At 31.5% G+C, this 16,083-nt stretch overlaps 1 protein-coding gene across 2 annotated transcripts in view; it reads left to right on the top strand.

The window, feature by feature from the left end:
• Window positions 1-16,083, top strand: part of LOC129938592 (pyrokinin-1 receptor) — a 242,071-nt gene that overhangs the window by 181,271 nt on the left and 44,717 nt on the right. For both annotated transcript variants that reach the window (XM_056046251.1, XM_056046252.1), the window contains 3 exons: window positions 3,347-3,558; window positions 3,765-3,894; window positions 4,254-4,752. In XM_056046251.1, coding sequence (XP_055902226.1) covers window positions 3,347-3,558; window positions 3,765-3,894; window positions 4,254-4,720 — 809 coding nt within the window. In that variant the 3' untranslated portion in view covers window positions 4,721-4,752. The remainder of the gene's footprint in view (window positions 1-3,346; window positions 3,559-3,764; window positions 3,895-4,253; window positions 4,753-16,083) is intronic.

Genomic DNA, 16,083 nt, shown 5'->3' with positions numbered 1-16,083 from the left:
GCGAAGCTGATCATTTTTGCTATGCCGGAATTAATAAGAGAGTATAAGAGAGTATAAGAGAGTATAAGAGAGTATAAGAGAGTATAAGAGAGTAAACAAACATCGTCATCGTAATCCAAGTGCCTTAAATAGGATGTCAAAGTCCATTGGATTCCTCCGCTATCTCACAAAGCTGCGAGCAGGACATCGCTTATCACCAACAAAAACAATATTGCCGACAGAATACAGCTCTGTCTGACACCGCTACGGATTTGAAAATTATCTGACAACCTACCATCCTGCAGAATGTGACACTTGGATCCATCATATGTTGCTTTAATAAAAGCAATTAGTTTTTCTTCGATGCCTCTCCTCCGTAAAGCTTACCAGATATACTCACTGTTAGCGCTATCAAAGGCCTTCTCGAAGTCCATCAACAGCAGGTAGAGTGGTGATTGATATTGAACGCGCTGTTCAATAATGATCCGTATGGTGTTGATGATCAATACAGGATGATCTAGTGCGAAACTCTGCTTGTTCGGCATCGAGTGTGGTATCAAGGTGTTTCCTGATGCGTTCCAGTATGACTTTTGCTACTATTTTGACAACGCCAGGTAGAACGCAATTCCTCTCCAGTTTTTGAACTTTGTTAGATCTCTTTTTTTCTTCTTAGCTTTACGCTAATTCTTCCACTCATCGGGGAACGTTTAGATGGTCCAGGCTTCTTTTATAAGCGAATAAAGCAGTTCGCTTGATGACGTTGGCGCTGCTTCTAAAAGCTATGCGGGAGTTCCATCAAGTCCTAGCGGTTTGTTGTTCTTAAGTGATTTAATTGCGACAACGATCTCATCTTTATGGCTGAATCACAAACACGTTTCAGCTTCGGCTTCGTCTGCGTTACGGTAGGCCTGCTTTGAGGTTGCTTTGAATGACTTTTCTATTATTTCATCCCTCCAAAGAGCAATTATTTTGTTTGTTGGCATTTTTTTAACAGCTGTTCGAATCATTGGTATTCGAGGAATACATACATTTTCACCTGCGTACTTTCCGTTAATAATGGCTGCCTCAATCAAGTTCGGCATAAGTCGTTTCACCGCAAGTCGAGTATCTTTTCATAATAACTGAACCAACTTTCAGTTGCAAGTTATGTGGTGGAAATCCTGGTAACTCCAAAGAGTTTAAAAACTCCGTTGGATAATTTACGACATCATCGGGATTTGTTATGGAACCAACAAATTTGTGTGTCACCAAATACCCAGAGATTTTTGATTGAATGGTGAAATTCAGTGTGTGTACATCATTATACTTTGCGTCGAGAATTGCTCGTTAGCTTAACCAAGCATAATTCTGATAATTGTCACTAATTTTTGGGAAAACTTTGTCAATAAGAGATAGTTGAGAGTCTACAAATCGGCAAAAGTCGTTGGTAAAAGTAATTAATCCAGTTGTCGCATCAACATGTACTTTTCAATTTCCAACAGCTAACAAGTGTTTGGAAAATTTTGCAACACTTTGAAAATTCTGAAGTTGAACTCTCATATTAGTGGTTAGCGATAATGTTTTTACGTTATTCTACTAAAGTGATGTCTTCATGCAAGCATTCGATTCATCTGCAGGCGTTCCACGTTGAATTACTGGCAACGTCTGCCTGAAATCGCCTGTTAACAATATTATTAAGCCGCCGCACTCATCCCAAACAATAAGCTTGCATTGCATCAACAATTTTTACATTGCACTGGATCGGGGGAAATATGGCGTGTTGGAGTATCAATTGTGTTTAAATTGAGTTGCAATTTAAGCGCAGAATGTGCAGTACGACCATCTATAAGAGTTGCCCTTATTCCCAGATGATGCTAACGCCAAAGCTATGTCACATCTTGATCGAATAATGGCCAAAACCAATGAATTGACAAATGTTTTCCCTGTTCCTCCATGTGCGTCAAGAAGGAATAGACCACCAGTATTACTGTCCACCGCTTGCATTAAGGTTTCGTTTACTTGTTTTTGCTCTTCACTCAGCAACAGCACATTGTTTCGAACGAATTCCTGCAATGTATTGTAGCTCTCGATTGATTTCTTGGTTCAATGTATCGTGATCAATCGATTTGGTGCAATCAGTAGCTTGTTTGCAATAGTCAAGCATTGATCCTTAATCAGAATCTTTTAATTTATTGTAGATTTCATACGTTATTATTTGAAGTTGATATCTCTGACGTTTCTAGAGATATGGTTAACTAAAAAAGGTTCTCAAAAGTAAGCTTTGATTTGGAATATGTGGCCCTTGAAACGTCAAAAATTATTAAAATTTTCAATTCCACAAATCGGAACTTTCAGAATAGATTTCTATAGGAGGCTAAATGGAGTTCAGCGCTATTCTGTTGAAATTGTTCCTGAATTTTGTCTGCTATAAACTCAAGGAGTCCGAGACCTTTCCAACAAATGCAAAACCGCGGTAATCGGTTCGTGCGTTCTAAAGTTATAGCGTCGGGAAGAAAAACCCGACTTATTTTTATATAGTAGATTTCAATTCCAGACAGTTTTATGATTTGAAAAAATCATAAAGAAGAGAAACAAATATCTAAAGCTGGTGATTAACATAGTTATTAAAAATAGTATATATTGATTGACTTATTTTTGGAGGATTTAATTATTTCTCGGTTGATGTAGTAACTGATAAATACAAAGAAACTTAAGAGGCACAAGAGAATGACTTAAGCCTTAGGGTACTACATCTTTGTTTTTGAATTTCCAAAACAGTTTTGTTCCAGTTCTTGTCTCTGAAAAATACTGTTGTAAAATAGTAAAAATATACACGGTTTTGCAATAAGAAAAGTGTTTTTACAACTTTGACAGTAAAATGTTCGAGTTTTCATTCCTTATTTCATATATTTATATTACTTGTCAAAGGTCAAAAGATGTTATGTTCTAAGAAAATAGCTACCAAATAGCTGTCTATTTAAAATAAAAAATCTTATTGAAAAACTAAAGCAAGTTTGATTATAGGTTAAGCCATAAAAAATAGATTGTTAATAAAAAGTTCACTGGGAATGTATAATTTATATTTATTTTAACTCGAAGACGGTTTTATTAAATTTTTCGTCTAAAAAAATCCTCATCCAATCATTCAACTAAATCCATGATTTCTGTTACTAGTTTAATCAAACAAAATTGCAATATTTTTCAGAAGTTTGTTTCTCTGTGTAATGTAAAATTTAAAGGAAATATTTGTATATTTTTCCATCAAACAAACAAAACACAACACAAAATATCATAATATTTATTGAGTTTTCCATTTGAAGTGGCATTTTAATTACAAAAATTTAACCCAAAATAAACTTTCTTTTTTCAACATGTTTACTAATTACAGTTGCAGTCGTTATTGCATTTTTCCTATGTTGGGCGCCATTTCATGCACAGCGATTAATTGCAGTCTATGGCGGTGATGGCTTGCACAATTCCATAGTAATTAAACTTTACAATGTTATGACCTATATCTCAGGTGTGTTGTATTATCTTTCAACGTGCATCAATCCCTTGCTGTACAACATAATGAGCAATAAGTTTCGCGGAGCCTTCAAGGTACGTTTCAAAGTGATGAAGAAATATCAATTCAATAAAATATTGTTTATTTATGAAAACTGCATGATGTCTTTCAAATAGAAGTAGAAGTATGGTTTTGCTTGTGTGCATGTTTATATGTATATGCGTGTGTGTGCAGTGCATATACGTTACCTTTCAATTGGATTCAAAAATTATTTCATTTACTTTCAGTCTTTTTTATTTAGGAAACGTTCCAGTGTTTCGGTGGGAGGATCATCTCATCGTCGTCGTTCGATGACGAACAGAGCCGCCAAAAACACGACCAAACTAGGTCGCAGCGATTGCGAACTGCACTCCACGAATCAGATTTTACAAGTAAGTTTTCAAAATGAACAAAAGACACTGAGGGCCCTACCAATAACCACAATTTAGAGTGAATTTTAAAATTGGGGAATAGAATACATTTTAAGGATCACAAATGGTAAACCATAAATGTTAAGTCCAATTTTTGTTGATTCCAAGAGTGTTAAGAGTCAACTTTAATATTTAAGTCATAGCATGTTTCGTTTAATAATAAGGGTTTATAGCTTAAAGGTCATTTTCACACAAATTTTAAGCTCAACATTAAATTTGATTATAAGTAAGGCCCAAAGTTTAGTTTAAACACATACGCCTTACATAGATATTTAAAGGATATTCCACAATACTATCATTAATTTTTCCCTTTTTGTCAGGCAGTTCTCAGCGAGAGGAAAGTAACCAGTCAACTACTTCATGGCGGCTTAACCACCCCCTAGCTCAATGTACGCTCGGCGAAGATCAGTCTCTAACCAAATTACCCTATTGTGATAGAAAAGCAACATGCGTTGCGACGAAAGAGTGGGTTGCTATTGGGGATAATGTCATCAAAATCGATGAATTCGATTTGCCGTCCAAGGAAGCTAGTTTGAATGTTCTCTATGGTAGGGATGGAGAAATCGAGATAAGACTAATGCGGCATAAGAAGTCAGCAAGCGAACCAGTACGTAAGATTTGGTCAAGAATTACACAATTCTGTCGAACAAATTCGGTTAAGTCTTCGGCGAGGGCTGGATTCTATACACCACCTATTGATGAGATCTATTTGAATCGATTTGATTTTACTGTGGCGTTAAAGTCGCAACCAGATAAACACCAACATAATGGATTTTATGGGGAATAGAATAGATGCAGAAGCAGTATTTTGTTTATGTGGTATGTAATGTATGGATGTTTTTGATAAACTTGAAATTTATTTTAACCAAAAAACAAAATCATTCAAATTTTATTTCTTAAATACATGTTTCCATCAGTTCAATTAAACTACAACCTAATTCCTTTGGCAAGTTCTGACCTAATAAGAAACATTAAAATAGTTTCTATTTCAATAAAACGGGTGTTTGTCGTATTTCATGTCTGGAAATTCTGTCATCTCTAATTATGATTTCCACCTTACAATTTTAACAAAAAGTTTACCTCTTCTGTTTCATCAAACAATATTTTGTTCAAAATTTACTAAACAGCACAACTGATTAGGGACAAATAATCCACATAATTACTTTTCGATTCGTGATGATTGTTTCGCCAACTTGTGTGGCACTTAAAAAGAATTTGGGAATCTTATGTAGATAAACTAAAGGGAAAAAAGTAAATAAACTTGATGGCGCTCTATTGAAAAAATACTTAGGACTAACAGCTTTTAACCTTGCCCGACGACCATGTGCGTGTTATAGCATAAATTATGGGGTTTATAGTAACAGTAGTTGGTCTTGTATGCTTATACCGGACAACTTATTTTAGAAGAAAACTTTTTCATGCCAAGAGTAAATATTAGAAGATTTATTGGTCATCAAAAGAGGCAGTGTCTGTACAAATAAGAAACAATATGTTATAAGCTGCGATAAATTAGTTAAACTACCTATAGAACTAATCAAGGTACTACATCGAACTTTGTTTAGGCAATAAACAAGAATATTTGAACTTTTGAGTTTGAAATGTTCTTTGGGAAACAGTAATCAAAATTTCATAGTATTGGAAATTATAACCACGAGTGAATTGAGGCTGGAAAAGATATTGGTTAGAAAGTTTACATAAAGCTTATCGGCCAAGTTGTTTGCAAAGATACGAAATGAAAGAACATCATTTTTAAAAATCGTCTTAAATTAAAAATTAATGGTCGAAACAGTCTAAGTGTCATAACATCAATATTGTTTAGCTGAATAAGGAATTTTTAACATTTCTGACTGACACGTTACTAAATCAAGAAGAAAATCATTCTTCTACCTATGAATTCGAGTTTGAGTTTTTTGGGATTGATTGTACTGATGTGGTAGAAAGTTCGATGTTGGTTGAATCTTATGCGGTCGGAATTGTTTTTGTAAAAGCCTTTCTTCCACTTATTTTGATTAACATAACATTTATATTCAACTCTATACTTGCAACTGGCGTTTTTCCAAACGTTTGAAAGCAAGCCAAGATTATTTTACTTCCAAAAAATTCGAGTATCTAATATACATATTGCTTTTTCTATTTAAGGTTTTTGAAAACATTGTGCCTACAGTTCTTTAATCTGGTTTTCTTTCACAACATAGCTATATTACAGACCTAATGAATGTGCAAGCAATCAGTTGATGACGATAAAGTTAGTTATTTATTTTTGCTGAATTTCACAAAACCCTTCTACACAATTCAACACTCAATTCTCAACAATTTAAACTCTCAATTTCTGCAGCAAATTTGATAAAATCATATTTTAGTAAACGCATCTATTAAAAATTAACTCTCGTCCTTTTTGCTAGTTTTAAAAGATGTACCTTTAAGGATCGATTTATGACCCAATTCCATTCTCACTGCACATTAAGAATTGCCATTAATACTTAACTACACACTTGAACATATGAACCTTGATTATGTCCAATCCTTTAAACTTCCCATAAAAAGTTTTTGTAATGGGTCCGATTTGTCAAATTGAAAATTTAGACATTTTTTGAAGTTCCAAGGTTCCTAGAGTCGAAATAAAACATTGTTTTAGAAAGATGCATGTGCATGCGTGTATACGTACGTTCGCTTTCGTCGTCCATAGCTCAAGAACAAGAAGAGATATCGACTTCAAATGAACTTTGTTTTACAGATAATAATGCAAAAAGATGCAGAAAGGTCTCTCAAGAACATTGCGGGGTGGTTTTTTTTTTAACATAGCAGTTTAAAAAAAAATGTGAACATTTTAATTAACAGTAAATATCTCACGAACCAATAACGCTGCTGGAGACTTGAATTGAATTTTATATTATATATATTAACGTGATGCCAAACCAATATATTAAAAAAAAAAAAACATTTTGTGAAACGAAAAATAACGTTAAAATAACAACTGGTAAAATTTTAAGAAAATCAAATTGACAGTTTTTTTGTAAAAAAATAAAAACCAAAAAATAAACATTGCTTAAATATGGTAAAAATTGAATTTCGACTCAAATATCTTTTCAAAACTTTGAGCTTTAAACTACTTTTATCTTTTAAAAAATATTGTTGTCAACATTCAGTAAAATTTTGAGATAAATCGATCTTACAGTTTTTTTACAAAAAATAAAAAGCCAAAAAAAAAAACAATACTAAAACTTTGTAAAAATGTACTTTTCAAAAATTATTTTTTTTATTTTACAGAAAATTTAATTGCTTTCGACATTCAGTAAAAATCTAACAGTCCGATTTTTCATAAAAAATAAAATCTACAAGAAATAAAAAGTACCCGAAATTTGGTAAAAAATGATGTTCGGTTCTTGACCTCAAATTAATTTTATTCATCGAATTTATAAAAATTTAAGAAATGCTACTAAAATTGCTAAACATTTGTTTTCGACGAAAAATCTATTTAGCAAAATTAGCTTTTCAAACTAAACTGTTTTTTTAATATGAAAAATATTGTTGGTAATTTTATTTTTTTAAGAATAATTTAACTGACAAATTTTTAAACCCAATACGAAAACCAACATATTTTTAAGCAAATCGACAGACGGGATGGAAAGTTATCAATGTAGGTCGCATCCAAGCCTCTTTTATTAGTCCAATTGATCATATAGAAAACTGGGTCCATAACATTAAACGGAATCTCTGAAGTATATTTATATTTGGTCCGTACGTCCGTACGTTCGCGACGTTTTTTCGTCGTCCATAGCTCAAGAACCAGAAGAGATATCGACTTCAAATAAATTTTGTTATACAGATAATAAGGCAGAAAGATGCAGAAAGGGCTCTCAAGAAAATTGCGTGGGTGGTTTTTTTACCATAGCAGTTTAAAAAAAAGGTGGAAATTTTGGTTAACCCTAAATATCTTACGAACCAAAAACGCTAGAGACTTGAATTAAATTTTATATAATATATTGTAACGTGATACCAAACAGGTATATTTTTTAAAAAAAAATCTATCTAACGGTTTTTTTTCTAAATCAAAAAAACTGAAAACAAAAATTTGTCACCTCCTAAATTTAACGACTAACATATGATTTCATCTCCAAAACAATTTTGAGCAACGGAGAATAATGTTTTTGAAATCTGATAAAATTTTGAGAAAAATCGAATTGACAGTTTTTTTTATAAAAAATAAAAATCTAAAAAAAACATTACTCAAAGTTCGTAAAAATTAAATATCGATTCAAATATCTTTTCAAAATCTTAAAATTTAGGCTTCAAACTAATTTTATCTTATAGAAAATATTGTTTTAAACATTCGATAGAATTTTGAAGAAAATCGAATTGACGGTTTTTTACAAAAAATAAAACTCTAAAAAAAAACAATACTAAAACTTGGTAAAAATTTACTTTCGACTCAAATAGCTTTTCAAAAATTAAAAATATTGGCTTCAAACTTATTTTATTTTACAGAAAATATTGTTTTCGATATTCAGTGATTTCTATTTATAAAAATCCAACAGTCCGTTTTTCATAAAAAATAAAATCTATAAAAAATAGTACGCAAATTTGGTAAAATTGATACTAGTACATATAGAAAAACTTTTAAGACAAATCGACAGACGGGATGGGAAGTTTTCAGTGTGGGTCGCATCCCAGCCTCTTTTTAGTTGTTAGTATCATTAAAGTTCTATTAGCAGATTTCTTTGCAGCTGTACTCGAGTCTTAAATAGTGAAAGTTAAGCGCAACAGTCCGTTTAAAAATTGGGCCTAGTGACTTAGAACTCTCAACCATTTCGGTGTGAAAGAACTGTTGTCCGGGATGAAGGGGATGTACAGTTTTTAAGCCGAATCCGAACGGCAAATTTAAGAAAACACTTTTCATGACAATAATTATTCTTGTATAATTTGAAAATTCTTCGCAAGAGGCAGAACCCGTTCAGCATTTCGTGAGAAACGTAAAGAAAAAAAGAGGCTGGGATGCGACCCACACTGATAACTTCCCATCCCGTCTGTCGATTTGTCTTGCTTAAAAGTTTGTCTTTATGTACTCGTATCAATTTTTACCAAATTTGCGTACTATTTTTTGTATATTTTATTTTTTATAAAAAAACGAACTGTTGGATTCTTATATAAAAACTACTGAATATCGAAAACAATATTTTCTGTGAAATAAAATAAGTTTCAAGCCAATATTTTTAAGTTTTGAAAAGCTATTTGAGCCGAAAGCAAATTTTTACCAAGTTTTAGTATTGTTTTTATTTTAGAGTTTTATTTTTTGTAAAAAAAACTGTAAATTCGATTTTTTAAAAATTTTACCAACAATATTTCTTATGAGATAAAATTACTTTAAAGCCAATACTTAAAATTTTTAAAGAGATATTTGAGTCGAAAATCAATTTTTACCAACTTTTTTTATTTTTTGTAAAAAAACTGTCAATTCGATTTTTTTCAAACTTTAATTGAATGTTGACAGCAAGATTTTTTGAAAGATAAAAGTAAATTAAAGCCAATATCTCAAAGTTTTGAAAAGATATTTGAGTCGAAAATCAATTTTTACCAACTTTTATAAATTATTTTTTTTAGGTTTTTATTTTTTGTAAAAAAACTGTCAATTCGATTTTTTTCAAACTTTAACTGAATGTTGACAACAAGATTTTTTGAAAGATAAAAGTAAATAAAAGCCAATATCTCAAAGTTTTGAAAAGATATTTGATTCGAAAATCAATTTTTACCAACTTTTATAAATTTTTTTTTTAGGTTTTTATTTTTTGTAAAAAAAACTGTCAATTCGATTTTCTTCAAAATTTTACTGAATGTCGAAAACAATATTTCTTATAAGATAAAATAAGTTTGAAGCCTAAATTTTAAGTTTTGGAAAAGATATTTGAATCGATATTTAATTTTTACGAACTTTGAGTAATGTTTTTTTTAGATTTTTATTTTTTATAAAAAAAACTGTCAATTCGATTTTTTTCAAAATTTTATCAGATTTCAAAAACATTATTCTCCGTTGCTCAAAATTGTTTTGGAGATGAAATCATATGTTAGTCGTTAAATTTAGGAGGTGACAAATTTTTTTTTTCAGTTTTTTTGATTTAGAAAAAAAACCGTTAGATAGATTTTTTTCAAAAAATATATTTCTTTGAGATCACGTTACAGTTTATTATATAAAATTAAATTCAAGTCTCTAGCGTTTTTGGTTCGTAAGACATTTAGTGTTAACCAAAATTTTCACCTTTTTTTCAAACTGCTATGGTAAAAAAACCACCCACGCAATTTTCTTGAGAGCCCTTTCTGCATCTTTCTGCCTTATCTGTATAACAAAATGTATTTGAAGTCGATATCTCTTCTGGTTCTTGAGCTATGGACGACGAAAAAAACGTCGCGAACGTACGAACGTACGTACACACGCACGCACAGACATCTTTCTAAAAATCTTTTATTTCGACTCTAGGGACCTTGAAACGTCGAGAAATGTCAAAGATAAAAAGGCAGACAGATGCAGAAAGGGCATCTATATCTATCTATCTATAAATCAAAAAAACTTAAAAAAAAATGTGTCACATCCAAAATTTTACGACTAAAATATGATTTCATCTTCAAAACAATTTTGTGCAAGGAAGAATAACGTTTTTGACATCTAACAAAATTTTTAAGAAAATCGAATTGACAGCTTTTTTTATATAAAATAAAAATCTAAAAAAAACATTCCTCAAAGTCCGTAAAATTAAATTTCGACTCAAATATCTTTTCAAAACTTTGAGATATTGGCTTCAATTTACTTTTATCTTTCAAAAAATATCGTTGTAAGATTTTGAAAAAAAATCGAATTGAAAGTTTTTGTACAAAAAATTAAAAACCGAAAAAAAAAATAATAAAAATTGTTAAAAAAATGATTTTCGACTAAAATATCTTTTCAAAAAAATTGAGATAATAGCTTCTAACTAATTTGTACTTATACGAAATATTGTTTTCAACATTAGGACAAACTTTGAGAAAAATCGAATTGACAATTGATTCTTACAATAAAAACCAAACAAAATTTATAACAGTTGGTAAAAATTGATTTTCGACTCAAATATCTTTTCAAAAATTTGAAATATTGGCTTCAAACTTATTTTATTTCACAAAAAATATTGTTTTCGATATTCGGTAATTTTTATATAAACATTTAACAGTCCGTTTTTTCATAAAATAAAATCTACAAAAAATATTACGCAAATTTAGAAAAAATTGATACGAGTACATATAGACAAACTTTTAAGCAAGACAAATCGACAGACGGGGTGGGAAGTTATCAGTGTGGGTCGCATCCCAGCCTGTTTTTTTAATGGAGTTAATACATATGCAAGTTTATGTGCAAATCGCAGCTTGTAGGCAAAAAGAGAGCAACCGTCGAAGTTAGTTCTCTCGTTTATTTTTTTCTCTCTGCTACTGAAAGTTAATTTAAAATGACCACGTTTGAGTATGATGCAATAGCAAACAAAACTTTTAAGGAATGTTGTTATTAGGCCAAAATCTACAAGTTCAAGAGTTAAGAGCTTCTACATCTCGAAATTTAATAAATGCTGCTGCTACTTCAATGCCTCCTACCTCTGCTTCAGCCTTTAGTCCAGACATAGCTTTGGTTCTCATTACTTAAACTAATTTAACCAAATATCAATATCAAGTGAAACAGCAAGATACTATTGAATGATCTTGGGAACTTGGGAAGAAAATATTAAAATCCGAGGTTTTTTTCCAGAAAGAATCGGAATTTCAGAAACTTATGTTCAGGTTAACAGAATTGTAAGTACAACACATACTCGTAGAATCGATTTTTTTTCAAAACAAATTCCAGCTTATACTTTTAACGAAATAGGGTTGTGATGGTTTATCGGCTAGAAGTGCATTTAAGCAACCATTTTCAGGTTTTGACCCGGATTCTATCAAATTCTTTTTTGTTCGTGACATCGAATGTGCCATTTTAGTTAAATGCATTACAAACCTTCCTCCAAAATTTATTGTAGGTCATTTAAATTTCAATTTCAAAAAGAAACGCAAAGTCTAATCGGAAAAAAAATGGGCTTAGAAATCTACTTGAAACAGTAGTAAATTATGATTTTATATATAAAACATCAGTTATATTCAGGGCCGGTTTAAGGGGAGGGCAAGCAGGGCGGAAAACCCGAGGCCTCCACAAACGGGGGGCCTCCACAATATAGAAAACTATTGTTTGAAATTCCAACAAGTAAACATCTTTTCCTTTGAAATCATTAACGATTTGTCGGTGAAAAAACCTCGAAAGGTTGCGTTCGCTAAACCAAAAATTTAATTTCAGATAATTCCTTTTCCGTTTATATTTATACATTTCAATACTAAATTAATCTACTTCGTTTCACAATAAATCATGTATTAAAAAACTCGAGTAAATAAAAATGGTTTTACTTTTTTTTGGACCTCTGGACTTCTGAATCCGGCAATGGTTATATTTCACAAGGATAGATGGTAAAGTGGCACAAGCTGTAACAAACACATCCTCTTAGAGTAGCTGGGTTGGTTATATGGAGCAAAACAAATCGAAATTTATAACATATCTGCAGTACGGGCAAGGGCATCCAATGAAGAAGATCATCATTAAATTTGAAACATGAAAAAAAAATCGGAATAAAATAGATGTTGTGAAGCAAGGAGTATGAAGAAAGAGTGAAAATCCTACTTTAAGGACAAAAAAAAACAAAAATTCATGTGGCATTTATCCAGAAAAATGAATGTGATCTTGAAAACAATATGTAATTCATATTCAATAGATTATCATAAATTTGGAACCTATGCAGAGGAAACAGCTATGTTGGCCAGTCAGTTGTACACATGGTATTATTTGCCAACAATCGTTTATAAAATTTTGTTCCACACAGCATCAGAAGCGTTGCCTATAGAAGAAGAAGAACAGGAAAGTCGTAACAAGGACTACAGATACTATAGAATTTTTTTTGACAGGACTAAATCTTCAAAAGACACTTTTCAGTATTCGACACCAAGTAGTGTGGACTCTTAACCACTAAGTCCACCCCTTCATCAGGACCAATCTTGAAGAAACGACTTCCGATTTTTCTTTCTTAACTTTGTACAATCACTTTGGGGAAGTTTAAACTTTTAATACTTTCCCATGTCTTTTTTTAAGGCCATAAGCTCATGAGGCTTGGTTCTTCTTAATCTCCGAACATGGTTATTATATTCAAGACGGACTCCATTTCAGAATTAGTATGACTTTACAGTCGCTGGTTGTGCGATACAGCGTATTTTTTAACAACTTTTGTAACCATTTCTATTTGTAAATAACGATGTAGATCGGTATTTATTATGTACCAAGGTGCATTAACTATTCCACGAAGGACTTTGTTTTGGAATTTTTGGATGATTTCGGTATTTGTTTTCTTTGTCTTTTGGTCCAAACAGGCTTTAGTACTTGATACACATTTTAGTACTTGATACAGCATTATTTTGTTTTGGATTGATAAATCAGAATTGTTACCAAGCTACCAGTACATTTTTCTATATTTCAAGTTCAGTTTTTCTCTTTTCTTTTTGATGTGCTCTTTCCACTTAAGCTTTGCATCCAAAGTCATTCCAAGGTATTTGGCCGTATTGGCGTAAGGTACAGCTTGATTAATAATGATTATCGGAATATTGTTTATCTTGTTATTTGTAAAGTTTATATGTGAAGATTTTATTTCATTGAGTTTGATACGCCATTTTTCGGTATAAGCTCTCATTGTGTCGACGGCATTTTGTAGTTTTACTGCTGCCTTTGAGACACATTTGTCGGGTACCGAAATTGCGGTATCATCTGCAAAAGAAGCCATTATGGTGTGATTACCAACTGGAATATCCCTTGTGCATAGTAAATACAGGGTAGGACCTAGCACACTTCCTTGTGGTACACCGGCTTCTATTTTACTCAATTCCGAGTATTCTTGATCGTACCTTACTCTAAACAATCGGTCTGAGATGTACAATTTTAATATATCAAAGTATTGCCTGAGAAGATCCATTTGCAGTTTGTACTAAATTCCCTCATATGCCAAACCTTGTCAAAAGTTTGAGCAACATCTAAGAAAATAGCTGAACATACTTGTTTTTCTTCTAATTCTTTTTCTATTACAACCGATATTCTATGAACTTGGTCTATCGTGGAATGTTTATTTCTAAAGCCAAACTGATGGTTTGGGATTAACCGTCTTTTTTCTATGATTTTGCTAAGTCTCTTCAGAAGCAGTTTTTCATAAACTTTTGCCATAATTGGTATAAGCGATATTGGTCTGTAAGCCGTCATTTCTGTAAGTGGTTTAAACACACCAGAAAGAACTCATGTTTGTCAACCAATTAAGTTGTAATTCATTAAATGCTCTTATCTTCTGATCCTTACATCACAAGTCTGAGACCAGAATCAGAAACACAAGATTCAATACCATTTGGATTATAAAAATGAACTTTAATAGAAGTTTTGAAAATATAATTAAAAATCTTGTGTTAATAAAGGCCACTGTTGTTGCATCTTGTGGAAAACTCGAGCTCACCCACGTAACTGTTTAGAAATGTTAAAACAAAAAATTTACTGTTAAAAATTTGTAGTCCTCAAACACTCAACTTTAATTTGATAACAATTCTATTGATGTGGGTTTGACCCAATGATGCATAGGATATTTCATATTTTTATAGTGACAAGATTTTTAACGTATGTTTTTTCCTAAATTAAAAAAAAACTCATACATATGCTTCTACTACATGTCTTCCAGACGGGTGGTGATTTATAATACTCCTTCATTAAAATTGGATGATACCTATTTTTTTAGTGCTAAAGGCCTCCGAAAACTCTTCAGATACAAATTCTGGATATTTTTTTTAAGAACTTATAAAACATCTTTCTATTTATGTATTGATTTCGGTTGAATTTACCTACTTTAGTTTCTTACATGGAAAATTGACAGATGCTTTCATCAATCAAATAGAAATGTAGATATGCAATCTTCTGCTCTCATATGTCACTTGAGAAAGAAGGTTTTTTGCTGCCTTGCTGATGGTAAACCCTTTTTCGTGACTTTTTTTGCCCGAAAAGAAAATAAAGTCCTTTTTTGCCCGGTCGATTTCTGCTAAACAATAATATGTACTACATTCAGATTCAGTCCATGGGTATGTAGATTTATTATGTATTGTGGAGGTTTTTGGTTTTTTAACATTTTAAAATTCAAACGTGATTCTAAAAATATTGTATAAGCCGAAAAGTCCTTGTCAACAGAACCTACAGAAAATTTCCCTATGAACATCATTTATTTAAATTATATGAATGTTGTAGGTTTAAAGTAATGGTATTGAATGATTTGGAAGGGTGAAGACTGGTGTTCTGGTGGGTATTTATGGTATTTAAAGGGACTAGAAAAATCTGGGTTCACATCAGCAATACAAATGAATCAAGAACTTTCCTTTTAAACCATCTGATTTCATTCAAAACTTTTCCTATATGAGTAGGTATAATCTTGCTATAGCAATAAATAGAATCGAAATTTTGTTTGATTTCAAGAAAAGGGCGAAGACAACAGGATATTATCAAAAGACTTGATTTAGGTGTTATAAACAAGAAAATAGTTTTGGAAAAGTTTCCGATAACAAAAACAAAAATCCCCAATAAGCTTGAAGATAGGTGGATAGGATATAGGATAAATAATTTGTAACAAACATGAAAAGGTCACTAAGTTCAAAAAATTGTAATTTGTTTTAGTTTAACACTTTTTATTCCATGAGTCATGCTCATGGCCTTCACATTTGGAATTTTTGACTTACAAAATTGGTTTGACTTAACAATCGAAAAGGTTGTCTTCAATAAATTGTAATTTTGAAATCGTGGGCATTTTAAGAGACGTACGAACAGGTTCGAGGTACGTGAGTAAGGGATGTCGTCTTTTTTTATTTCAAGACTTAGAAGACGATTGGCTATCGATTTCAACTAAATTTTGTTGAACAAATGATAACATAGAGTCTTGCTATGAGGACTTTGGAAAATATTCTATGAGTATTTTTCTTGTTCTTTATTATTCCAACTAAACAAAAGAGGAAATATTGTTTGGGTTAAAAAATACTGGTAAAATAAAATTCAAT

Source organism: Eupeodes corollae, chromosome 1 (assembly GCF_945859685.1).
Source record: "Eupeodes corollae chromosome 1, idEupCoro1.1, whole genome shotgun sequence".
In the NCBI taxonomy this organism is placed as follows: Eukaryota; Metazoa; Arthropoda; class Insecta; order Diptera; family Syrphidae; genus Eupeodes; species Eupeodes corollae.
The sequence above is the reverse complement of the archived record's forward strand: the minus strand, read 5'-3'. Positions and strand labels throughout refer to the sequence as shown.